Below are 27,523 nucleotides of genomic sequence, written 5' to 3' on the forward strand. Positions count from 1 at the left end.
CTATGGCCATGAACTTTGGGTCATGACCGAAAGAACGAGATCACGGATACAAGCGGCTGAAATGAGCTTCCTCCGTAGGGTGGCCGGACACTCCCTTAGAGATAGGGTGAGGAGCTCGGCCATCCGGGAGGGGCTCGGAGTAGAGCCGCTGCTCCTCCACATCGAGAGGAGCCAGTTGAGGTGGCTCGGGCATCTATACCGGATGCCTCCTGGACGCTTTCCTCGGGAGGTGTTCCAGGCACCTCCCACCGGGTGGAGGCCCAGGGGACGGCCCAGGACACGCTGGAGGGACTATGTCTCTCGGCTGGCCTGGGAACGCCTTGGGCTCCCCCCGGAGGAACTGGAGGAGGTGTCTGGAGAGAGGGACGTCTGGGCGTCTCTGCTGAGTCTGCTGCCCCCGCGACCCGGTCCCGGATAAGCGGAAGACGACGAACGAACGAACTTTAAATTTCCTTTTTTCCTCTCATGTACCACCAATGTCCACATTTCTCTCTCTTTACTCAGCTTTAACTTTCTTCAGTTTATTTTGCTGAACAGTTTTTTTTAAATTGGTGTGCAGCTTTAAATGGTACGGGTGCAATTAATAATTGTCCCTTTTGATGTCAGTGACGGCTGAGTGAACGGCCGTGCTCTGTAGTGATCCAACACTGTAATCTGAAGGAGAACAGAACGTGTATTAATTAACTTTACAAGCATACTTGTATCTTGCAAGAACAGAGCAGTTTTTCACGTCTTTTAATGTCAACAGAGAACTGGAGCTGGATCAGAGCTTCTCCTAGTTTTTTTTTTGACAGGTATTTGAAGTCGCTTTGAGTCATTTGGTCTCTTTGTTGTGTTCTTTTTATTTGCTTTGCCTTTTTATGTTTGCAGCAGTTTTTCTTCTCATTAAAAACCCAATATTGTGCATCTTTACAGGTTCAGAATTGAATTTTCATCCTACTAAAGGTAGGTTCTTTAGAGTTCATGCACCTTCTTGTCACTTTTTGTCTATCAAGATGATCTTGTTATTTTGTCATTGTATCCCTTCAACCTTTAAGATGAATGTTTACTTGCAGTAGGACTATAATACTCTGTAGACGAAGACTTCGAGCAAACATATAATCTTTGAAATTACTGCATTGGCGATACACCTTAATTACTCTTTAACTGATTTACTAAGAAGTCTTTGATGCTTATAGTAATAAAGCAAACTGTCTTACAGGGAAACATTTAACTGAAAACCATCTGTTCCTTTTCTGAATTGAGCTAATTTAAGAAAATAATTTTGGTTGTGGTATATTACAACCTCCAGGAGCTTTTAGCAGCAATTACTCTCAGCAGTGTGTTTTTAATCCACATGCTGATGAATTCCCTCTTTACAGACTCCAATTATATTTTCACAGAAACAAATGCTTCACTTACTGCATGTTTTTGTTGCAGACAAATTTAGATGTACATATTTCGTAGCTGAAACATGGGAATGTTCTGCATCGGACAGTGTAGTACCCAGATTCTAATCAATAGCAACCAGGAATGTGGATTTCAATCTTTCCAAAATTCCCTTTTCCCTAATTTAACCCCTTAGTCAACCATTATGCATAAAGTCCCAGGTAAACATCGGGTTTATTTAGTTTCCTCCACAAACAGAACCCTGTGATGTTGGCTGTCTTCTGTAACTGGAGATGTTGCATGATATATGGAAAAAAACAGAAGCTTCACAGTTCGGTTGGGTGGAAACCTGCAGGAAACGTCTTGAGTTTTGCAAGATGTTTCTGAAGAAAATTCAAATTTGATGCAGTGTTTTGCGTCCAAGACAAAATCACAGTGTCCCTTTCTGAACTTGAATTAGGATGATTGGTCAAGTTCTCCTCTCCGGTACCCTCTGGACCCACATAATGTCCTGGGATGATAGGCCTCCTTCCTAGGTGAATTAGTTGCTGTACAACCAGAGGGAGAGCTTGCCTCGCATCGACTGAAATGCAGTTTTGGTAAGATCAAGGAGCCTCTGGGGAGCTGGCTGGCTTGGAGACACCTCTGGGCTGAGATGGGCTGCAGAAGGAGGCTGTGAAAAGGGAGGTCCAGAGTTCAGTTTTAGAAGAGTTGTAGAACCTCAAGGGGTTTAGGTGTTATGATGTAAAGGACTTGGTCTTGTTTTTGTGGTTTGGTTCTGTGTTCTGAATGATTCTTGTATTTGATTATGTTCTGGTTAGAGTATTTAACCCTTGTCTGGTTCTGTTTACTTGTAGAGTTTCTGTCCAGTAGTTTTCCTCAGTTTCCTCAGTCCCCAGCTGTTTCCACTCAGCCAGTAATTACTGCTGCACACACAGGAGCTGGTCAATTTATCAGCAAAGTCTGCGTCTGTCAGTCTGTCCAGATGTGACACTTGCAGGGAGATAGAATGTGTCGAGTTGGTAGCTGAGGTCTAAGAACATCTACAGGGCAGAATATTGTAAAACATTCAGGAAGGGTCGGGAAATATCTGTAAATAAAGGCTGAAAACCATCATTGGACCTTTGAGGCCTCTGGCAGACCTACAACATTTTATTTCAAATTTAAATCCTGCAGGACTAAGTTTAGGCAGAACCTGAAGCAGCTTCTCTCAGTGATGTTTGTCCTTCATTTGTAGAGTGTTGTTTTTGTTGCAAAGCTGCTGCTAGCATGTTTTCCACTGTTTCCTTTAACATCTGTTATTTTTTTACAATCCTGTGGGTTGTTTTTCACACACAGTCTCTAAACATTTGGAAAAAATGTTGCAGGTCAGCCTGAGCGAGAACAATGTGTGATTGTCTCATTTACATCCAGTACATTCTGTCCTGCTGTAGAAACACTTGTAACATTTGGCTCCCTTAAAGAGCAAATTTTTAAATGTTGACCATTCGCCCCACTCGGGCTCTGGTCAATGAGACGTTCGAGGTTTTGGTGGAGAACCTGCCTCCAGGATGTTCGGTCACCATCCGCTCGCTCCACCACTCTGAGGATGGCGACGGCTGGGAAGCCTATGGGCTCTGTGTCAGTGATCACAGCAGGTGGGATCCAGGTGGGTTCTTCATCAAATCAACTAAAACCATATTGGGTTTTAGGACATTTTTGAGAATCTAAACATAAATCAATATTTAACTAATAATGCTCATAATAATTTATTTTTGGAGGGTTTTTGTGGGTCTAAAGGTAGTGCCCAGCTACTCTAGCTAAAAGAAAAGACGTCACAGAATAATAGAATAACCCCAAGTGGACATTATGTAATTTACAGCAAACACACGGGTGGATCCTTCTCACCACTGAGGAATCTTTCTTCTGATTGTTTTGGACATCTGGACATGGTATCGTAGGTTCCTCCCCAAAAGAAGCTGGAGAATGTCCACTTTGATAGAGTGGACACTCAAGAAGCATCGTTATGAAATCTGCTTCTCCTCCATAGCGGTAGGCATCCTTCCAGTCCTGCCAAAGATCCAAGAGCAACTTTTTCTAACAATCCAGGAACAATTTGGCGATGATCTGTTTGATGGAGCACCGTGTCACAACGCTAAACGATAAGAAAGTGGCTCAAAGATCAGAGCAATGACAATTTGGACCTGGTCGAGTCCAAAATTTGGACTTGACAGATTTTAATCCCAACAAGAACCCATGGTCAGTTGTTTAACCCACTAAAAACACAAGTGGTTGGATCTTAATCCTTCCTGAACTCTCTGAAAATGATAACAAAGAATGTTGTGCTTTTCTCAAACAATTTAGGATTTACAAAGATTTTCCTGTCATTAGTGGATTAAACAGCCTCTTTATATTTATAAAAAAGAAACAGTTGATCTTTGATCCCAAAAGGACAGTTTTCCCTATTATAGCATGAATTAATCACAAAAAGGCTGTAGGTTAAATGTTAATGGTGTTTTTCTATGCCTAAAAACTGTAGAAAGGCCTCGGAAGAAGACAGGAGGTCACTTGGCATTTAGAGAAGAACAAAGAGGTTGAATGTTAATTAGGCTAGAATCTGGATATACTGACAGACACAGGCAGCTTAAAGCCAGCGTACAGGATCGGACCCCACCCTGATGTCTTTCATCACCCAAACTTCTCCTTTTTGAAAGCCAGCTGCCTTGACTTTGCTGCATTCATCTCCACTTCCTGTCTCAAACAATGCACTTCCTTACTCCGATTTCCTGCCCTCAGCTGTCTGATAAACTCTGTCCCCTGTTGACAAAGTGATTGATTTTAAAGATATTTTTCGGCACTAGTGGCCTTTATTTATATTTGTTTGACAGTAGGCAGACAGGAGAGAGGGGGAGACATTCGGCAAATGTCGCCGGGTCCGGGACTCGAACCCGGGACGGCCGCCTCTGTACATGGTCGCGCGCTCAACCCTTACACCATCAGCACCGCGCCCCAAAGTGGTTGATTTTAAATTGTGATTTCTTTGGACCAAATGGAAAACTGAAATATTCACTCAGTCACAGCAGGTTTTTTCTTTTAGGTTTTTAACAACATATTGCTGCATAAATACACAAAGAAATTAAAGAAATAAGGAAAAATAAAAGTTTGTTTCTGTAGCGCTTATGGTTTCACTTTTCAGGATGATAGAATTGGATGAAGCTCAAACTAACTCAGGAAAAGGGCAGGTCAACACTGACAAGCTGGTACTCATGCAGAGGAGCTGAGTGGAGAACTGGAAAGACGGAAAGTGGTTAACAGGACTGGGAGCAGGGTCAAAGGCTGAAGAACTTTAGTTATATGGAAGGATGGTAAATGGACTGAATTTATTTAGACCTTTTCAAGTTATATCGACCACTCAAAATCGCTTCACACTAGAGCCACATTCACCCAATCAGACTCGCATTCATACAGCGACTATCCATCCATCCATCGGTTTTTCTTTCAAGCCGTCTCTAATCCCTTTTTTCATCCATGCATCTGTCCATTCACCTTATCAGTTTATTAACTGAATCGATCCATCCATACTGATTAATACAGGTATTTTTTCCACAGGAAGACACAGAATAAGACACATGTAACAAGACAAGCTGGTTCCAAGTGCATGTTAGATTCTAACAGCAGTCCGGTTTGGTCCTGTGGTGTATTCTTGGACTGAATCTCAAGTTGTCTCTGGTCCGTCCGTCCATCCACAGTATAATCCTGTATGTAATGTTGCTTACAGGCTAGTACCTATCTCCAGCAGTAAATGGATCTGAGGCAGGGTACATCCTGAACTGGTCACCAGTATCTCATAAGCCAACAGACACAGAAAACAAAAAACAAGCATGGACATACTCTCCATCAAGACCAAGTTGGAAAAACCAATGAACCTAACATGCACGTTTTTTGGACAAGTGGAGGAAGCTGTAGTACTCACAGAAAACATGCAAACTCCACATAGAAAGGCCTGCAAATCCTGGACCGTCTTGCTACTGGATGTAACCAGCAGAAGATAAGTACACTGTGGTCACAAAGGCACTGACATGGTCAGCAACAACACTCAAAGGGTGCCAAGAAAACACCCCCCCCCCCCCACACCCACACTGCACCACCACAACCAGCCTGAACTACTAAAATTAAGCTAAGAGACGGTTGTGTGACCGGACCTGCCAGTCTGACACCAAGGACCATGACACATTCCTCCAGCTTCCTTTTTCTCTATTTCGATGTTCATTTTGACCTTCAACAAGCCGTCTTCACCACGTCTAGATTCCTAAATAAATAAAGTGAGTTGCTGCCAAGTGATTGGCTACTTTGCTATTTATCTTAACTAGCAATTAAGTAGGGGTACCTCAGGAAGGGACCAGTGGGTGCATATCCCATCTGATTTGGAGACATCTTGAGGTCCTTCAGGAAGACCTGGAGAGTTGGTGAATAGATGTAAAGTTTTCTTTAGGGACCTTTTCCTGTCCTTGGTGTTTTATATCCGGACCTGTAAAGAAGCACAGAAGGACATTTCTTATCTGTTTAGGCATCTAAAGTGAGAATAATTAGCTTTTTGGATGTTCAAATCATCATAAATACAAGACTTCAAAAACGTGCTTTTCATGTTTAAAGGTATATGCCTTTGTTGTAAGAGTCTGCTTTATAAAATAAAGGCATTAAATTACATAAAACTTTCATCTTTTATTACAGCATGTGCACAACAGACAGAACACAACACTTTGGTACAATATCTTACACCTGCAATACCCTGAGGGACCCCAGTACCATCCTAATGCAAAGCAATGCGACAATATTCAAGTAAATGTCACAAAACCTCAAACCACATATTTACATTATTGATCATATTAAACAAAGTGCATATTCAATTACAAGGAACATATGGCCAGATTAAATCATATTTCCAAAAGCACCTTAAGATTTTAATAAGATATTAGACATCACAGCTACAAAAAATGCACTCAGTAATAATCATACATTCAGGATAATTAACTGAATATTTTTCAATATATAAGTGCAGTTTGCACTATTTTTATGTCAGTTCATGAAGTAAACAGTTATGAATGATGTATCTCTGGACAAGCATATGTACTGTAAACCAATCATTGCATCTGCAGCTCCTCATGTTATTTGAACGCATAAGTAAACAACTTATTTACATGTCAAAAAGGTTTTGGCTTACACATCACAGTAACAGGAAAAGGATGAGTGAGAAGAAAAGGGCTAGACATGAGGAGTGATAAAAATGAGAAGGCAAAAGATGTCCAAAAAGAGCAGGAGGATGAGTGGGATAAAAAGGTGTAAGGAGGTGGAAATATAAGTAGAATGAGTAGGATAAATTGTATTTTAAGGGAAAAATAAGAAAACGATCAGGATGAAAAAAAGGTGGGGATGAAAAATGGCAAAAGGGTGATAGGGAGCAGTAAGAAGCGATGAGGTGGATGAAAAATAGGTATGTAAGAGAAGAATGGGTGCGTCTTAAAAAGAGAAGTTATGAGAATGAGTGGGGTAAAGCAGAGTTTTAAGGTAGAATGCTGGGGATGAGTTTGGTAAGATGCAAAAAATAGCAGTGAGGAAAACGTGATGAAATGGGTAAAGGGAAGAGGAATGATGAGAACGAATTGAGTTAAAGAATGTTTTAAACATTGATGAGATGATGAGTGGGATATAAGGGATGAGGTAAACAAATGAGTCAAACCTTGAGTTTTGCGTTTGTACTGAATGACTAAGAACTATAGGTGTGTTCAAGGTGTGGCCTTGACCCAAACCGGAAAGAGAACTTTTATGAATTGAATCAAAGTTATAGTCAATAAGTTTTACACAATATAAACTCTGGGTTTGAGTCCAAAACATTCAGTTACCAGCCATCTTCTTGTGTTTATATCTAGTCTTTTTAGTCATAGGATCAGTGGTTCCATCTCTAACTGTAAATCGTAACTTGTATTAACGTATGTTAATACAAAGAAACATAGCTTTCTTCTCCTAGTTGTCCTTAAATTCCACACATTCTCCGAGGAAATAAAGAATTATACTTTCCAAATGATTTTTATAACCCCTTAGCACCGGCATGGAGTGGTAAATAATCCTTTTTGAGACCACATTCAGGCATCTTACATCAGAAAGTTTGTTTTTAGCTGAATATGTTAAAATAACCATCATGAAAACTGTTGTTTAACCCACAGAGTCTGACTTAACGATGACGTGCCACGGAGTAAACCTTCCCCCTTTGGACTGGACCAACAAAAACTGATCATGCTCTCCTCCATTCATCGCTGCAACAAACCCAATATTAACAGAACAGGCATGTTTTGTGAGGGTCATAATGCAAGTGTGGCTTGTGGACAGTTTTTGATGGTGAAGTTGAGGTCTCTGAAGGGCTCCGAGAGACGTGGACCCTGCAGGCGGGACAGCAGTGTGGTCCGCCGGATGCTGCTGTCTGAATCCTGCTGCCGGAACCGGTCTCGCAGCCGATGACAACACGGCAAGAGGCCAAAAAAGTCAGAGAGCAGGTGGCCGCTGAAGATCATGTAGATCCAGGGGTTGCAGCAGCTGTTGAGGCTGGCCAGCAGGGCGGACAGCGTCACGGCGGCGTTCTCAGAATCTGCAGGGGAAAGAAATTCATAAATCCAGCTTTCTGAGTTTGTCTAATGAAGTTTTTCTCCTCTGGGCCTGAACCTGTAGCTCTAAGTCTGTGACCCGTCTGTTAAATGTTTATTCTTACCTATAGTTACAGCCTTTTATGCTAAAAACAAATCCCACCTTTACTTAGTTTTAGGGCTTTAGGATCAGGACATCACATGATCTGATCTTTAACAGGTTGTAAAGTTTTTTTAATTTAACCTCAAGCGAACAAAAACACACCACATTATAAACTGTCATCATTTTTTACACAAAGATGAAGCTAAAATGGAAAAACTGTGTGGAAAACTATAACTCTTTCTGCTTCCCTGGTATTTAGGGACAAAATGCATCACCCAAGAGTTTAAAATCAAATGACTCCAGCCTCAGTCCACTCCTTGTGAAGCTCCTCCAAATTCTTGAATGGATTTTGCGACACAATCCTCTTCCTTATCTCTGCTGCTAGTGCACCGTTTCTACCATACTTTTTCTTTCCACTCAACTTCCTATGTATATGCAAAACTTTTTCACAATATTAAAATTTTTTGAGCTGTACCTGTTTGTTTTAATGAGGTTTTTAGTGAATTGTCCAATTTTTATCTGTTAGTGTTAATAAGTTATTGTTTCAAAGAGAAAAAATGAGTCTCTTCTTTAATTCACTGAACCCAATGACTTATGAAAAGGTTTTCCCAACATCTCAACACCTGCTGGGTTCTGCTTAAAACATTTAATTTGAAGCAGCAAAAAGCATGATTTCATCTCGTACAAACACTAGTAATATACTACTTTTATAGAATTAGGTTGCAACTATGTGCTTAATTTAATTCATGCCAAACCAAAACATATCTGTTTAAAAGGATAAAGTTAAAATTCAAATAAAAGTCTCAGTAAGAATAGACAACAAAATAAAAATTGGAAAACTGTTAACATCTGTAGTGGGTTAAAAGCCCAAACAAAGAGCAGGTTTTAACCCAGACTTGGTGAAAAAGCTGCACGACTGCTGCTTTTTCTTTGAGCTGACAATAAAAATAGAAATAACTTCTTGTACAATTAATATAAATAGATAACATCTTTATTTTCATGTTAATTTGGGTTTGTTGCTTGAGATATTATTTAGACATCATTCTTTCTCAACATACAGATTTTGTTTCAGTGAAGTATTATTGATTGATGTGTTGTGTAAAAAAAACAGCATTCAGTTTATATCAAATGTCTTTTGCATAAAAAATAATTTTCTTATTCATTTTGAAGGAAATCAACATCTTATAAATAACAGATAGGAAATAATTATCCGATTTGTGATTTTTTTAAAAATGTGTTAAATAACAAATATAGATTCATGTGATTTTATTTATGGGTTTATCAAGTTTTTAGCATAATCAATTATTAAAACGTTTTGGTTATTTTTCAGAAAGCTTGGATTATCTTTAAAGTTCTGGGGTGAGAGTAAAAAAACAGTTTGTATAAATATATGAAGTGAAATATAGTTTGTAGATTTTGGGGAGAATTTTTAATAAAAAAAACCCCGAATTATTCCGTTTTACAGACTAAGGTGCGCACATAAAAATCTGCGCTTTTAAGTCGCCACCACTCAAAGGAAGGATTTAACTTTGAAACTGATCCAGGACCAAAACAGGAGACCTACCGTGCCAAGAGAAGGTCTTGTCCCACACGGACCACATCTGCACGGTGAAGAATGGAGCCCAGCACACCATGTAGGCCACCACGATCACGAAAGTCATCTTGACCGTGCGTAATTTGGCGCGGGAGATGGTCGAGACGCTGCTTACCGAGTTCCTGCCAAGGATCCCGGACTTCGTGGCCTCCACCACGGCGTCCGCGCTCTTCCTCCGGGTCTTGCACTTAAGGTTCCTCCAGATCGTCCTGCAGATGAACCCGTAGCAGAACACGAGCACGGCCACAGGAACGAGAAAGATCCCGGCCGTGATCCAAGTGATGTAGGTGCGCAGCCCCCAAGGCTCCACGAAGTGCCCCCAGCAGTCGTAGACGGCCGATCCGGGCCGCACCTCGCTCAGGGAGAAGATGAAGTACTGCGGGGTGCTGAGGACCAGGCTGCACGCCCAGGTGGAGCTAATCATGATGTAGGCGCGCTGCGTGGGCTGCTGGAGGGTCTGCAGCGGGTGGCAGATGGCGATGTAGCGGTCTACGGTCATCATCACCATCATGTAGGTGGAGGCGAACATACCCAGAACCTGCAGGTGCTTCACGATGCGGCACAGAAAGTCCGGCCCGTAGAAGCGGAAGGTGACCTCCCAGCAGAGCTGCGGCAGCACCTGGAAGAAGGCGACCACCAGGTCCGCCAGGCTCAGGTGCTTCATGAACAGGTGCATCCGGGAAAGCTTCCTCTGGCTCCTGTACATGGCCAACAGGACGCTCAGGTTCCCCACCACCGCCGCCACGAAAGCCAGGCTCAGGACCGTGATTTCGATCTTAGCCACCTCCTCGTTGCGCCCAAACGGGTCGGTGTCGTTAGTTTTCCCGCTGAGGTTCCAAGCAGCCGCCGCGGCTCCGCTCTCCATCTTCTGCGTTACATTAAAAGTTTCTGTGATGTTGCAGGAGCTCTCCGAAGGGCAGAGCATGTTGGCAGCCTCTTCCCACGGGCGCACGGTGGTGTCAGCCCGCCTGTGCTTCTCCGTGACCTGCGGACAACCTGGCTGTCGGCCTCCCAGGTGCTCAGCTCAGGATGACCAGGGATGAATGGGTAAGGTGCAAACAAAAGGAAACATTCTGTCTGTGGCGCATAAACGCTGCTGAGCTGATGTGGATCTGCCTCTTGTAGAGCTCCGTGCCCCACAGATCAGCCCCCTGTATCCACTCACTCCACACAAAACCCCCTGGAAACTCCGCACACACTTCTCCCCACCTCCTACAGCGATATTAGGGGTATAAACATCCACATTTGTTTCACATCACAACCACAAATGTAGGCGCATTTTTGGGGACTTTATGTGATAGAGAAACAATGTAGTGGAGGTGGGAAGGAAAATGATTCCAGGTTTAAACATTGTTACAAATAAAAATCTGATGTGGTGTGTATTTGCATTCAGCCACTCAGAGTCAAAGCCCTTGGTGTTTTGGGGGGTTAGACGTTTTACTTATTCTTGTTTGCAAACTAGCTCAAGCCCAGTCAGACTGGATGGGCAGCATCTGAAGATGAGTTTTCAAGTCTTGCAACAAAATCTCAGTTGGGTGAAGGTCTAGCCTTTGACTTTACTTCCAGGACCGTCACAGATTTAGCTCCATCCATCCTCCCATCAACTCTGACCAGCTTCCCTGTGCCTGTTGAAGAAAGGCATGATGCTGCCACTAGCATGTTTCGCTGCGGGGAGGGTGTATTAAGTTTTAGCTTTCCACCATTTCCATCAGCCACTCAAAATGATTTAAAATCACTTTTGTTTCAAACAAAAGTTTTTGCATAATATAGGCCTGCCCACCATTTCACTACATGTGATGTGACCAGAAATAGTTCAATTCAAAATATTTTCTATTTTTTTACCAAATTGCATTGCATCCGATTAAACATTCACATGTTTAATCAGCATTAATTAATAAACAATAAAAGCATTAGTGATACAGCAGCTACAGTTAATAAAAGTCTTCATTAAGCACACAGTACCATATTCCTGTTGCACGATCTTTGACGAGGGAGGCCAAACCTCCTTTCTGTCATAATGTGGTTTGCGGGCGGACCAAAGAGCAGACAAGAGCTGTTGTAAAAGGTTTTCAGCTTTATTTCCAGAGGTTTTCAAAGAAACCAAACAAGGCACTGCAGATACAAACAAAAGTCCAGATCCAAAGAACTTACAAGATAGGTTCTGCAGGAACATGGAAAAACTCAGCACAAATACATGGGTTGAGAACGGGGGTAAGACAAACACAAGGAACCAGCAACGAACAGAGATACAAAACCAACTAATATACTGAGGAAAGACAAAGGCAGGTAATCAAGGGAACTGAGAACAGGTGCGACAAGGAGGCAGGGAAGCAGAAGGAACAGGTGAAACAAATAAACACTAAAGAGAAACCAAGACCTAAGCAGAACAATAGACTAAGATAAAATAACCAAAACATAAGAAATCTAGAATAACCAAGAGGTAAAGGAAACAGAGGAACTGGAAGGAACAGAAGAATAACAAGAATCTAAGTCCTAAGCAAAAGGAAACCCTGACTACAAGTAAACAAACAAACACTGATAGAAACAACTGAGAATGAAGCAGAAGACTGGAATAAAAGTCAAAAATAACTCAAGCTGACCTAACAGGAAGCAGAACTGGAACACTAGAAACTAAACATAAAGAACTAAGCTAGACAGAACAGAATAAGAACACAAAAAGGAAATAAAGACGAGGAGGAACAGAAAACAGACAAGAAAAACAAGAAGTGTGCAAGGTGAAAAAGAATACCAAACCATAAATAAACACAGAGATATTAAAAGAGGAGCTAACGAATCCAGGAGAACAAAGGACCCTAATACAGAGACTAATCAATAATAGAACCATACAAAGTAATAAGGAAACAACCATAAGGAAACTTAATGAGGGAGGAGAACAACAAAACACCAGGAGGCAGTAGAGGGAGCAAAACAAACTAATAGACTTAATAGAAACATCTAGACAAAATAAACCATCACAAGAAACCATAAAACAAAGTCAAAAATGTCACTCCGTGACACTTTCTTAGGCATCATGTGTTCATTCAAACCTTACTTTGTCTAATAATGTATTCTCAACCCCAAAATGGTGAAAAACTAAATGCAACCACAAAATAAAGTATGAAAACAACATTTTCATGTACCAGTACAGCTAAAAAATGTGAATATTGTAAAAGAAAATTATAGCCTATTCATAATAGAAAGTTGAGTGGAAGGAAAAAGTGTGGTTGAAAAAGGTGTACAACCAACAGCGATAACTGCAGCCCTGAAATTACTGTCAAGCAAAATCCATTCAAGAATTTAAGGCAGCTTGACAAAGAGTGGACTGAGGCTGGAGTCAGAGCATCAAAAGCCGCTTTGCACAAACGAATCCTACACATGGGTTACAAACGTCTTACCTGGACTAAGGAGCAAAAGAACTGGACTGCCTTATATTTTAATCTCCTAAAGGTCAAGCATCAAGTCAGGAAAGCCTGAGGTGATGTTTTTATGGTCCTAAGAAGAAGTAGGCTGAGAAAATGAATCCTCTATAGAAACTGAGACTTTGTAGTAAGAGAGATTAAATACTAAACACATTCCTCACCAACATTAACTGTTGGATATAATCAGCCATCTAATTAGCAGCGACTGCTCCTTAATGAGTAGATTTCGATATCACTCCCACGTTAGTCTGTGTGACATTAATGGGTCTGTGTGTCGATAACCAGATAACCTCAGAGGCTGAGTTTGTTTTCTAATCACCGAGTGAGAGGGCAACCTTCTGCTTTGCTACTGATGAAGAAGGAAACCTCCTGCAGGCGGAGTGGGAAACAGATTAAAGTTTCAGCTGTGCCTTGAAGATCAAGGCAAACATTTATAAGAGCCGACAACCCTCTAAAATTCTTCAAGGCATTCATTTTTTGGTGGACTGTAGAATACAATTAAAGGAACCTTCAGGTCTCTCCAAACAGCTTGGCTCATTTCAGCATGTAGGTAGAAATAGGGGAAGCAGAGATGTTCTAGCAAACCCAGTTCTATCATCTTCCATCAGCATCGTCTGCTGATGGAAGATGCTCCAAAATTGTAATTTTAGACAAAGATAACCTGAGTAAATACAAGAAGTAGTTTTGTTGCGGCCAAGTCAAAGTCCTGACCTAAATCAGATTGCGATGCAATTGCGTGACTATTAAAATCCATTTATGCTCAACTCAAACCCCCGATGTGACTGAATTAAAACACCTCTGCAAGGAAGAGTGGGTTAATATTGCTCCACAGCGATGAGAGTTGTTGGAACAAAGGTTGACACAACCAGATGAAAGATTTAGGGGGTAATTACTTATTCAAAGTGTTTGTCCTACTAAATAAAATCATGATATGAAAACCGTGGACATTAAAATTTGTTTGATATTCTGAAAACATCAAAATGATAAATGAGCAAAAACAGAAAAGAATAAGGAGGGGCCAAAGTCTTTTTCCCAGAAATCTTCTCATTGTCTCATTATGGAGAAACAGCAGGTCTATTATTCAGACTTTCCTTGACTTTAAAAACTGATTCCTTTATAATCTCCTCTGTTGCTGGTCATCAGAAGGAAGGTTAGGATCCCTTTATAAAAGAAAGCCTACAAAAAGCCTTAAAGTTAAAGGTGGGGGTTTAAATTCCTATTTCATCACACCTACAGACGCTCAACTAAGCGACTTTTTATTCCCAATGCCAATTCCTTTCTTCACCAAGGCTACAGTTTGAAAACCCGTCCATTAAAGAGAAAGCATTAAAGGAAACAAGATGCAACCTTGGTGAAAGCTCCATGACTTAATATGATTTCATCAAGAAACCTGGAGTCAGTTGCTTTCAGGCTGCAGAGGGAATAATAGAGTTGCTTTCATTTGATTGAAAAGTTTTTTTACTAATTTTACTGCTGCAGAACTCTCAGAAACATGGTCTTTTTAAACATCTTCAACAACAATTTCAAAAATATTCACACCCGTATTATTTTTCCCCATTTTGTAAGAATAATGCAACAACTTTAATGTATTTTCATAGGGATTTAGGATGCTAACTGTGAAGTGGAATGAAAAGGATTTATATATATTTCGTTACAAATACTATTTGAAAAATGTGGCGTGCATTTGTATCCAATACCGGTAAAATCCATCACAACCATTTACCTTATGAAGTATTAGGTAGTTGGATATCTTATAATTATGCAGTACTTTAAATACATTAAAGCTTGTGGTTGTGGCATGACAAAGATTAAGAGGAGGTGCAGAAGGGCAACCATTTTCTTAGGGTAATTATGTTAGAACTCATGTAAACGACGTTACTCTAAGGTTGAAAACATCAATATAACAATTAATAGTCCAATTTTGGACCAACTAACTACTTCTTAATTTCTGACTTGGTTTTAATTTTATTCGGTCTAATTTTAGACAAAATCTATCCAAACTCTTTCAAAACAGGTAAAAAATTTAGACTAGCCCCAAGTTCACTTTTTAAATAACACCAGTCTTACAGTTAATATTAGTCATCTAAACTGTATTTCGTTTTTTTAACACTGTTTCCAGGCTGTGTTTATAAATCCTGCTTCACTCCCGTTTTCACACCATTAGGAAGTTAGAAATCCAGGTTAGGGTTGTAAAAAGTGTCCTAAAACAGCAATTGTTGCATAAAAACAGTGTTTATAAATGCAGATGGGGACATCAGTTTAGCAGGATGAAGAAACAAATACAGATATCTGTGTTTATAATGGTGCAATGACGTGATTCTGGAATAACTTTGATCCAGATCAAATTACACTTTGACACAGAGGCACATAATTCAATTCAGTTCAGTTTATTTATATAGCGCCAATTCACAACACATGTCGTCTCAAGGTTCTTCACAACAGTCAGGTTCATACATTCCAATTAATCGTAACCATTGAACAGTTCAGTCAGATTCAGTTATTTCTTCAAATTGGATAAAAAGTTTTTCTATCTAAGGAAACCCAGCAGATTGCATCCAGTCAGTGACTTGCAGCATTCACTCCTCCTGGATGAGCATGTAGAGACAGTGGACAGTGACTGGCGTTGACTTTGCAGCAATCCCTCATACTGAGCATGCATGTAGCGACAGTGGAGAGGAAAAACTCCCTTTTAACAGGAAGAAACCTCCAGCAGAACCAGAACCAGGCTCAGTGTGAGCGGCCATCTGCCACGACCGACTGGAGGTTTGAGAGAACAGAGCAGAGACACAAAGAGAACAAAGAAGCACTGATCCAGGAGTACTTTCTATGGGAAGGAAAAGTAAATGTTAATGGATGTAGCTCCTTTAGTCGTTTCATCTAGAAAGAAAGAACAGATAAACTCTGATCCAGTTTTCAAGGTTAGAGTCTGAAAGAGAGAACATAGAGTTAGTTACAGTAGAAGCTCAGTCAGTAACCATGTCTAGGAAAGAGAAAGGGTTAAACACTGAAAGACAGGGCTATGTGGATCATCGGTAGAAGGTGAGCATTAAGTTGTTGCCAGCAGAAGCTTGGATGATGCCCCTCTCCAGAAAGGTGTCACAGGTAGACACAGAGTCAGGCCAGGTGTAGCTTCTAGGAAGAGAAAAGAGAAAGAACAAAGTTAAAAGCTGAAATAACAGCAAATAATGCAAAACTGGAGAGTAGTGTGAGAATGTAGCGAAGAGGGTGAAAGAGGTCATTATGTCCTCCAGCAGCCTAAGCCTATAGCAGCATAAATACAGAGATAGTTCAGGATAAGCTAAGCCACTCTAACTATAAGCTTTATCAAAAAGGAAAGTTTTAAGCCTAGCCTTAAAAGTAGACAGGGTGTCTGCCTCACGGACTAAAACTGGGAGCTGGTTCCACAGGAGAGGAGCCTGATAACTAAAGGATCTGCCTCCCATTCTACTTCTAGAGACTCTAGGAACCACCAGTAAACATATTGAACCACTAAACCCTGTAATGGTGTTTACATCTAAGGGTAGATTTAGCATGAAATTCTATATCAGAATCAGAATCAGAATCAGATTTAGAAAAGCTTTATTGCCAAGTACGTTTTTGGACATACAAGGAATTTGTTTTGGCGTAGTCGGTGCAATACAATACAAATTAAACCGTATAAACATATCTACAATATAATATAAATATTTGTGCACAGTTTTAAGTGAGTGAGAGTAAATATAGAGCAGTATAAGATGCAAGAGCAATACAACAGTGCAGGTGATCATTGTGCAAGTAAAGCAGGAGTCCAAGCTGAGCGTTAATGTAACTCATAGAGTTACAGGTTACAGGTGTCCTGTCAGCAAAAAAGGGGGAGTGTCAGGGTGGTTTCTGGGCTTTGTTAACCAGGCTGGTGGCAGATGGGAAAAAACTGTTCTTGTGGCGTGAGGTTTTGGTCCGGATGGACCGCAGCCTCCTGCCAGAGGGGAGAGTCTCAAAGAGTCTGTGACCAGGGTGGGAGGGATCAGCCAGAATCTTCCCTGCCCGCTTCAGGGTCCTGGAGGTGTACAGTTCCTGGAGCGACAGTAGACTGCAGCCAATCACCTTCTCAGCAGACCGAATGACACGCTGCAGCCTGCCCTTATCCTTGGCTGTAGCAGCGGCGTACCAGATGGTGATGGAGGAGGTGAGGATGGACTCAATGATGGCTGTGTAGAAGTGCACCATCATAGTCTTTGGCAGGTTGAATTTCTTCAGCTGCCGCAGGAAGAACATCCTCTGCTGGGCTTTCTTGATGAGGGAGCTGACGTTTGGCTCCCACTTGAGATCCTGGGAGATGATGGTTCCCAGGAAGCGGAAATATTCCACAGTGTCAATTGTGGAGTCACAGAGGGTGATGGGGGCAGGTGGGGCTGGGTTCTGCCTGAAGTCCACAACCATCTCTACTGTCTTTAGAGCATTGAGCTCAAGGTTGTTCTGGCTGCACCAGTCCAACAGATGGTCCACCTCCCATCTGTACGCAGACTTGTCACCATCAGAGATGAGTCCGATCAGGGTGGTGTCGTCCGCAAACTTCAGAAGCTTGACAGACTGGTGACTGGAGGTGCAGCTGTTGGTGTACAGGGAGAAGAGCAGAGGAGAGAGAACACAGCCTTGGGGGGAACCGGTGCTGATTGTCAGGGAGTCAGAGACCTGCTTCCCCAGCCTCACGCGCTGCTTCCTGTCAGACAGGAAGTCAGTGATCCACCTGCAGGTGGAGTCGGGCACACTCAGCTGGGAGAGCTTCTCCTGTAGCAGAACTGGGACGATGGTGTTGAAGGCAGAGCTGAAATCCACAAACAAGATCCTGGCGCAGGTTCCTGTGGAGTCCAGGTGCCGGAGGATGAAGTGAAGAGCTAGGTTGACTGCATCATCTACAGACCTGTTGGCTCTGTAGGCAAACTGCAGGGGGTCCAGGACGGGGTCGGTGATGTCTTTTAGGTGTGAGAGCACAAGGCGCTCAAAGGACTTCATCACCACAGAGGTCAGGGCGACGGGTCTGAAGTCATTAAGCCTTGTGGTCCTTGGTTTCTTGGGAACAGGGACGATGGTGGAGGACTTGAAGCAGGCTGGCACATGACATGTCTCCAGTGAGGTGTTAAAAATGTCTGTGAAGACTGGAGACAGCTGATCAGCGCAGTGCTTCAGGCTGGCTGGTGAGACAGAATCCGGACCAGCAGCTTTCCGGGGGTTCTGTCTCCTGAAGAGTTTGTTGACGTCCTTCTCCTGGATGGAAAGAGCCGTCCTCGGCGTGGGTAGGGGGCTGGTGGGGGGAAACTTCAGGGTGGGGGTTGGAGGTGCCAAGGCCCCTCTTGAGGTTGGAGAGATGGGGGTGGTGGATTGTGGCTGCAGCTGTTGGGGGGCGTCGTGGGGGATGGTTGCAGGAATGTCCCTTTGTCTTTCAAAGCGGCAGTAGAACTCGTTCAGGTCGTTGGCGAGGCGTCGGTCGTTGATGGAGTGGGGGGCTTTCGGCTTGTAGTTGGTGATTTGCTTGAGCCCTTTCCAGACAGACGCAGAGTCGTTGGCTGAGAACTGGTTTTGGAGCTTCTCAGAGTACAGTCGTTTGGCCTCTTTCACTGCCTTGCCAAACTTGTACTTTGCCTCTCTGTATATGTCTTTGTCCCCAAATCATAGATTTAGAAAACAAACATTTTTACTTGGAATATTCACAATTTAAAAAATAAAATCTGCCACCTCATGTAAAGCCGAACAGTAGAAGCTGATATTTAATACATTTAACTGACCTTAGCGGTGTAGGACACTAAAGAGTTAAAAACAGCCCAGTTCGCATTACAAACCCCAAACTTTTGGCGAGTAGCAAACGTTTGGGGTTCAGGATGATGCTTTTTAGAGGCGCCACACCAACCGCCTCCTCCATGTAGTCAGATTAAAAAGCACAAATAAAAAAAAAAAACGAAGAACTTTGCTGTAAACCAGATGCCAACCCAGGTACAATATTAGTTTCTAACAGCAGTTCTTGCACACTGTGTAAGGGTTTCAAGCCTTTTCTTTACAAAGAGTTGGTCTGAGACCACATTCTGAAGAAAAACATGGAATAGCTTGGAGCAGTATCTGTGTTGCAGGGCCCCAACTTCGCCTCTTAATGTCCAATCTATATGCACAGCACAGAGCGAGAGAAAGAAGGGACTTGGAAGTCGATGAGGCCGACTGTGTTTTTCATGTCAGAGGCAGAGCCGACGCAGACAATTACATAATGGCTTGTGGTTAAACAATGGTGGGCAATGCTCAGACCTGTCACCAGTTATAGATTTATGACTCTACAGTTATGGACCTGTCAAACTTACACAGCAATGACAGATAACAGAGGCTAATGTGCACACCGATAAGAGCTCAGACACTGGTGGGGCACATGTTGCTAGATGTTCTGCCTTCCTTTTCTCTTTAAGGTTTATATAACGACTTCTGAACCGGTTCTGGTTTCATTCTGTTATTTAGGAACAAATGCATAAGGCGTATTTATTTAACAAATTTAATACATATTTAATGTCACCTTTTGGTTGAGCTCTTATTTTGCCACAGCAGACCTGAGCAAAACCCAGAGTCTATCCATCTCTGCTTCAGTACATCCTTCATTCTCTTTCTTGATATTTGAATTCCCTTTTAGTAATTTTGTGTCATTTGTTTCTCTTTGAAATAGTTTATTTTTGTCTAAAATGATTGTTTTTTTTCTTTCCAGATCATGTTTTCAGTACAAAGCATAATGTGTCTCCATTTGTCTTTCTAATCCACCTAGTGAGATCCATTTGCAGGTCCATTTAGCCTCTCTGAAGTCATTTGATTTTTTCCAAGGGTTGTTTCAAGTTAATTGAGTAATTCTGTGTGATTGTATTTTTTTTTTTCGGATGTATTTGCCATATTGTGTTTGGCTATGTAGTATAAAAGCCAAACGTCTGAAGAATCGGGTTTGGAGGTTCTTCTGGTCTGTTTGGTAACCGTCCTTTTGGCTCTGCTGTTGGTAATTTAATCATTATCTGCAGCTCAAAGTCTTTGAAGCCACGTTTCCACTTTTTAGCATGTTACAACCACAAACTTTAATGTATATTGCTGGGATTTCATGTGATGAACCAACACAAAGTAGAGATAGTTATATATGATGCTGGGTTCAGTGTGCAGTTGTATTCAGCCCCTTTTTCTCTGATACACCCAAATAAAACTGTGCAACTGACCCCCTTTAGAAGTGCTATATTTAGTAAACACACCTGTGTGTAACCGAATCTCAGTAAAAAATGTGACTGTTCTATGAAGACCTGAGAGGTTTTAAGTGAACGGTCATCATTTTTCTAGCTGCTTTGACCCACATGCAGAAATGCACTCAGGAAACAGGAAAGGTTTAACAAGTTTATTATGAAATATTTTGAATGCTGGAGAACAAGGAACTCACCGCTGTATGGAGAATGATTGCCTCCAGGAGATCCACCAGGGGAGGTCGGGGAAGATGGATGGAAACTCCAAGAGTGTATCTGGTCAGTCAATGGTGCAGGTAATCCTGTCTTACTTGCACTTGAGGTTGAGGAGGCACCAGGTGGGTGATGTTGGAGGGGAGCACGGTGGAGGGTGAGCCACGTTCGTTCGCAGTAAGTCTGAGGAGTCTTGTAACAGGAATGCCGCCAACTGAGAAGATAATCCGTGAAGTTCTCTTGCAAAGAGTGGATCTGGGTTTTCTGCATAAGCAGACTGGATACAGAAGCTCGAGAATGGAGGTAACCTGGGAAGGAGGACATGAGAAGGTAAGTACTCAGAATAATCACAGAGACTTGTCTTGGCCAACTAGCGTTACCACTACAGGTTAACACTCAGGCACTGGAGTGTTGGCAGCGTTCTTATGCTCCTCTCCTGATGAGGCTGATGGAGAACACCTGTGGACTCTGCTTCTACCGTGCGTCTGGTGCCATCCAGAGGTTGGATGGGGTTAGTAGCAGGCAAAAACAGGTGAACAGAAAAAAACCCCAGAAATCCGACAAGAACATTAGAGAACAAACAGCATCGTGAGGACCAAGGAGCAGAGCTGACAGGTCAGTGAGAAAGTTCTGGAGAAGTTTAAAGCAGGGTTAGGTTCTAAACAGTATTACAATATTCTAAGTTTTGAACATCTCACAGAGCTCTGATCAATCCATCATCTAAACACGGAGTGAGGATGGACCTTCTGCAGACCTACCAAGACATGGACGTCCACCTTAACTGACAAGTCAGGCAAGGAGAGCATTAATCGGAAGAGGAGCCAAGAAGCCCAGAGAAACTGTGGCGAAGCTGCTGAGATCCACAACTCAGGTGGGAAAATCTATTAAAAGGATGACTATAAGTTGCGGAGTCCATGGTCTTTGTGAAATAGGGGCAAGATCGAATAATTGTTTAAAGAAGTCCAAAAGAATCCCCTCCACCATTTTGTCACAATCACCCTGAACACACCATCCTTGCTGATGCTGTGGAGACACTATTCTTCAGCAGGAACAGGGAAGATGGTCAAAGGATGGATGGAGCTGAATCACAGACAATCCTGGAAGACAACCTGTTAGAGGTTGACCCCACAGAGGAGACTCGAGCCTAGGATGGAGGTTCATCATCCAGCAGGACCATGACAATAAACATACAGCCAGAGATACAACGGAATAGTTAAACTGAATTATATATACAAGTGTTAGAATGGTCTAGTCAAAGGCCGGACCTAAAACCAACTCAGAATCTAGGGCAAGACTTGAAAACTGTCTACAGACTCTCTCAATTGAATCCGACTGAGCTTGGGCTGTTTTGCAAAGAAGATTCCGCAAAACGCTCTCTCTGTTGGTGTTGAAAGCTGGTGGAGGCATACTCCAAAATATAAAAACCATATGTGCTCTTCTATTAACTTTACAAATACACACTATTTTATTGTTGGTCTAAGCAAAAAGATCTACAGATAAAACTTCCAATTTCTTCAAGTTAAAAAGACACAGTGAATTTATTTTATGAAAAACTGAAACCCTTGCTTGTTCCAATTCTTGGTTTTGGCTGTTCTTTCACAAAAACAATAAAACATATTTCCTCTGCTGGGGTTTCTGTTGATAAGCAATCTGACCTTAAATCTGGTTTATTATTATAGCTCAAACTTTGTGGTCCAACACTCACATACCCCTTTTCCCCTAAAGCACAAATCCTTTTCATCATCAATTTCAGCAGGTGGGGAGTCATTAAACAATATTTCTTTGTTTCCAGTTCTGCCCCAACTGAATCAGTGCTAATGATCCTCTGTACTAAAGGCACCCACAGGTGTAGCTTTCTCTGCAAAGACCGCAAATAAAACACGGCTATTGCACCTCGGGGCGTCGCTCTGACTTTAATAAATCATGCATTACCCCAGTGATGCTCTTTGGCCTTTTTTTTATCACTTTCCACAGTCCAGGTTTGGTAGCTTCAATCATAAACAGACCTGTGAGAAGAAACACTGCATCAAGGCTGTAAACTGATATGAACTTTGGTCAAAGGGATGGCAGAAAAAAAAAGAAGATATAATGAAATCTAAAGTTGATTGTTCCAATCTTATGTTGTCACACGTGCAGACATGACTTGGTGGCTGGGTTTGTCAGTCAGCCCTCTCTCAAGGCAGAGCAAAATGGGGCAGTGGGTGATTTTCAGACCTTTGCAGGGTAGATAAGATTAGTTCCACATGCAAGTATCGGCCAATTACAGATCTCCTAAAATTAAGGAAGTCGGGGCCAATTGATTGGCCGGCGGATCAATTGGTGTAATGCTAATTAATAAAAATTCTGGGATCATACAAAACCATCAAAGGACAATTTTATAAATTTTGAGCTTTGAAGGATTTACTTGGGGCTCCATGGGGGAGCAGTTGTTAGCACTGCTGCCTTGCAGCAAGAAGGTCCTGGGTTTGAATCCCAACCTGGGCTCTTTCAGCATGTTCTCCCTATGCATGCATGGGTTCTCTCTGGGTGTTCTGGCTTCCTCCTACAGTCATGACCGTTAGGTTAACTGATTACCCTAACGTTCCCTTAGGAATGAGTGTGTGCGTGCATGGTTATTTGTCCTGAGTGTGTCGGTGTTGCCACTGGACCGCTGGATATAGGATCCAGCTGCACCGAGTCCCTGCAAGAACAGGCGAGTGTACACAGGTGAATTATTTTGAGCCCCCCTTAATGTGAGGGGGGCAGCTTGGCTCCTCTATCAGACTTTTGCATAGTGATTAACTTACATATTATTGGTTTGAAATGGCTATGAAATCTGTAACGCCAGCTGACTCCCAAAAGAACATTGTTGTGGGTCTGGCGAGACAAAGATTAAGCTTTCTGGCTGGAATGATGAGAAGAATGTTTAGAGGAATCAAGGTGAGGCTTTTGAATCCTAACAACACAGTACCAACTGTCAAGCATGTTGGTGAAAGCATCATGCTGTGGGCTTGTTTCACTGTCAGTGGTAGCAGTGCACTGCACAAAGTAAGTGAAATAAAGTTATGTTAGACACAAATCTTTGTCCAGAACATGTCTACCTGGCACTCTACGCTTCCCTAATGTCAAACAGAACTCCATCTATCAGAGAAATGAGCTGTAAAATAAAAATCCCTTACTAAAGATGCTAATGCTGCGTGGAAATGGGTTCACACATTAAGAGTTGCCTTATCTCCAGGATCTTTAACTGCAGTTAGTCATAAAAACAGAATCCCTTCTCAGTGAGAGGAGACTGAAAACATTTAGCACCCTGAGGTTTGACAGAGAGAAAAAACAGCCTGTAATTACCGTCGATCGGTGGCAGCAGGTGATGTTTTCTCTGCGTATGAATCATGTCTTTGAGAATGGAAACTATAGAGTGACAAATGTGACCTTTATGCATAGATCTCCTGGTAAATCCTTGAAATCTAAAAGCGTATTTAAAGCTGACTGTGAAAATGAATAAAGATGATGGCATCTCATGCTGTGCTCGATTTAATTCTTTTCCCTTCTCAGTACACTTCACATCTTCATAAATTACAACTTTTTTTTTAAAAATAAACCACTTAAGTTTTTAAGTTTTAAGGTAGCCAGAGGTTAGGTGAAGGGTTGCTGGCTGTTTTTTACCCAGGCTGTGGTTTGTGAGGGGGTCATGGCAGTTTGAGAGTCTAGTCTGTGTGTTTTGTGGATCTGGAGAAGGCTTAGGACCGTCCCTATATGAGGCTGTAGGGTACCCAAGGCTGTTTTGCTGGGTATTTGCTCTATGTATGATGTTCTCTACCAGCCTTGAACATCTACAGACTAAAACCTTTCCTCATTCTTCTTCGAAAAAAAAAAAGCTCAAGCTCAATCCAACTAGAGGGACAGCATCTGTGAACATGTCTGGTCACAGACTCTAACTGGACCTTTCTAACATTTGAAAATGTTTTGATCTGAACCATTTCATTGTTTAGGGTGGTTGCCCTGCTAGAAGGCGAACCTCCGCCCAAGTCTCAAGTCTTCTGCAGCTTCTAACAAGCTTTCCTCCAGAATTGTCCTGAATTTTGCTCCATCCACCTTCCCATCAACACTGACCAGCTTCCCTGTCCCTGTTGAAGAAAAACATGACTACAGCATGATGCTGCCACCACCACTGTGGGGATAGTGTGTTCAGGATGAGGTGCAGTATTAGTTTTCATGATTGGAGGACATTCCTATGCATGTTTGGTGTCTCTTGTACATGGCTTGAAGCAAATGAGATTTCCTATTGTGGCAAGAAAAACTGCTTTCTTCTTGCCAGTCTTTCATAAGGTCAGATTTATGGAGTACTAATAGTTGTCCTGTGGACAGATTCTCCTTCCTGAGATGTAGATCTCTGCAGCTCCTCCGAAATTACCATGAGCCACTTGGCTGCTTCTCTGATTAATGCTCTCCTTGTCCAGCCTATCAGTTTAGGTGGACATCCATTCTTGGTAGGTCTACAGTTGGTCCATCCTCTCTCCATGTTCAGATGAGGGATTGAAGAAGCTCTGTGAGATATTCAAAGCTCTGGATATGGTCTGATATCACAGATAAGAGCTACCAGGTGTGGGGCTCTGGTTAAACATAAAGTTGGATCAAAATGTCCTTCAAGAACAGTTTGGTGATGGATTTTAACAGTCTGATGGAGCTGTGTGTCAAGGCTGAAGTGATGATGAAGTGATTCAATTTTAGAACATGGAAATCTTGGACTCATGGGCAGGAAACTCCTCAGATTTGAATAATAACATTTGAACCTGCAGATCTGGGGATTAAATTAATTAATCACAACTTTAGGGAGATGGGTAAGTTTACACAACTTTATTTGCCTTCTTTAACTACTATTAAATCATTTTGTGAATGACTAAGAGGAATGTTTAACCCTGAGAGCTCAGGCGAGAGATCAGGGACAGTTTGTGCTTTGCCTCTGAGACATGAAAGAGCCTTAAATTATGTCCAGTTGGTTATTTTGAGAGGATGATCGCCTGATCAGCTGAAATCTGTCCAAACTCATCAGCTCCAGACAGTAATCCACCTAATGGCTTCGCTCCATGGAGGCAAAAGCAGAAAGCTGAAACCGGCCCGAGTCCAGCACCAACAGAGAATGATTTGGACAATTAAGTACAGGCCTGTTGAGGTGCCTGGAAAAACGTCACGTAGCGTCTTTTGGGGTCAAGTGTTGGTCCAGATTAAAAAAGATGAGGCACTGTGGGAGGCATGCTATAGAGGAGGAAGATCAGCAGACCTAAAGAGGAAGCAAACATTCACAGACCCCCTGCAGCTCAGTCATGTGTTCCTGTTAACCTAAACCAGATGAGTATCTTGTGGATATCACCTCTTTTAATGTACTTCTGTCTCATTTAATCAGTTTTGCTTTGCTTTAACTTTAACTGATTTAAGTCGATTTCTGTTTCCTTTGCAGCTTTTATTTTGGTGTCTGGCATCTCATGTTTCTCGGGCCAACATCTTGGGTTCATTTTACATCTTATGTGGACGGTTTTGTGTCCCTGTCATAGTTCAGTGCAGCTGAAAACAGATATTTACATACACTATAAAAATGACACTTAACCTGTTTTTCTCACCGTCTAACATTAAATCAGACTAAACCTTTCCAGTTTTAAGCCAGTTAGGATAACCAACAGTATTTATATTATCTAAATGCCAAAATAAAGGGAATTTTAAAACTTTTCTTCAGATTTTGAAGTGAACATCCGTTCTGGTGGTGGTACGCTGAGGGTGATTGTCCATTTGGAAGATCTGTTTGTGCCTAAACCACAACTTCCTGGCTGATGTCATGAGATTTTGCTTCAATATTTACACATAATGTTTTTTACTCATCTCATGATGTCATCTGATTTGTGAAATGCACCAGTCGCTCCTGCAGCAAAACACTCCCACAGCATGATGCTAACACCACCGTATTTTACAGTTGGGATGGTGTTCTGAGACCTGCAAGCTTCCTCCAAATGTAACAATGGTCATTATGGTCAAAAACCTTCTTTTTAGTTTCATCAGACCACAGAACATGTCTACAGACAGTACAGACTCTGTCTCTGAGTGCATTTGCCAACTCTAATCTGGCTTTTTATGTTGCTTTTGGAGTAATGGTTTCTTCCCGAGTGGTCTTTCAGCCCATGTTGGTGGACTCATGTCACTGTGGATAATGACTTTCCTACCAGCTTCAGCCAGTATCTCCACAATGTCTTTAAGTTTTGATCTGGGGTTGTTTCGCAAATTTTACACCAAAACATTTTTCTCACCGGGACACAGAACCCGTCTCATTCCGTCTCGATTGCAGGACATTCCCATGCTGCTTATACTTGCGTATAATTGTCTAAGCAGAGGAACACAGAACCTTCAGCCTCTGGAAATTGTACCCAGGGATGAACTAGGTCTTGAGGTCCACAATACTCTTTGTGAAATCTTGCTGAATCTTTTTCCATGATGTCACACAAGGAAGCAGAGTGCTTGAGGTGTGGCCTTTAACTACACCCACTGGGTGTAGAAAGTTATAAAAAAATATTCTGGCGTTTGACAAATAAACATAATTCTTTACTCCCAACTGATCTAAGATGATTTTTCATGTCAGGCAGTGATAAAAAATAATCTGTAATACAGTAAATATCAGATTTTAACTATTGTTGTGTCTAATTGATGTCGTTTAAACTTCTGCTGTCATACCTTAATAGCTTTTAGTTGTTTTTTTTCCTTTTAAAATTGTCATTTCTTGATGAAATCTATGAACATATATATATGAACATATCTCTTACTTTTTCTGTCGTCACTTATGGGTATAGGTGCCTTACTTTCGTACATGTCTGCACCTTTTTTACAGTCACAGCTCAATTTCATAGAAGAGTTATTCCTATCTTGCACCCAGAAAATTAACTTTAAGCTCAATTATGCGTTTGTTGATGTGTTCTCCGATTTTTGCAGATTTTACTCCGTTTGTATTTCACCCATCCCTCCGCTGC

The 27,523-nt window shown here is 41.9% G+C and overlaps 1 protein-coding gene and 1 long non-coding RNA gene across 3 annotated transcripts in view; one reads left to right on the forward strand and one right to left on the reverse strand.

The window, feature by feature from the left end:
* The first annotated feature begins 697 nt into the window (after positions 1-697).
* LOC124883389 lies at positions 698-7,704 on the forward strand. Its single transcript, XR_007042193.1, has 3 exons — positions 698-794; positions 916-945; positions 7,569-7,704. It is a non-coding gene; the product is annotated as an uncharacterized LOC124883389 (long non-coding RNA).
* The window catches only part of LOC124883387 (arg8-vasotocin receptor-like), a 62,643-nt gene continuing 41,169 nt past the window's right edge, over positions 6,050-27,523 (reverse strand). The window contains exons 1-2 of one of the 2 annotated variants that reach the window (XM_047390518.1): positions 9,650-10,743; positions 6,050-7,987 (exon numbers count right to left, since the gene is read on the reverse strand). In XM_047390518.1, coding sequence (XP_047246474.1) covers positions 7,704-7,987; positions 9,650-10,604 — 1,239 coding nt within the window. In that variant the 5' untranslated portion in view covers positions 10,605-10,743 and the 3' untranslated portion in view covers positions 6,050-7,703. Of the gene's footprint in view, positions 7,988-9,649; positions 10,744-20,518; positions 20,843-27,523 lie in introns of those variants that run through there. The other variant, XR_007042192.1, reaches the window with a different exon arrangement.

This window comes from Girardinichthys multiradiatus, chromosome 17 (genome assembly GCF_021462225.1).
Source record: "Girardinichthys multiradiatus isolate DD_20200921_A chromosome 17, DD_fGirMul_XY1, whole genome shotgun sequence".
In the NCBI taxonomy this organism is placed as follows: Eukaryota; Metazoa; Chordata; class Actinopteri; order Cyprinodontiformes; family Goodeidae; genus Girardinichthys; species Girardinichthys multiradiatus.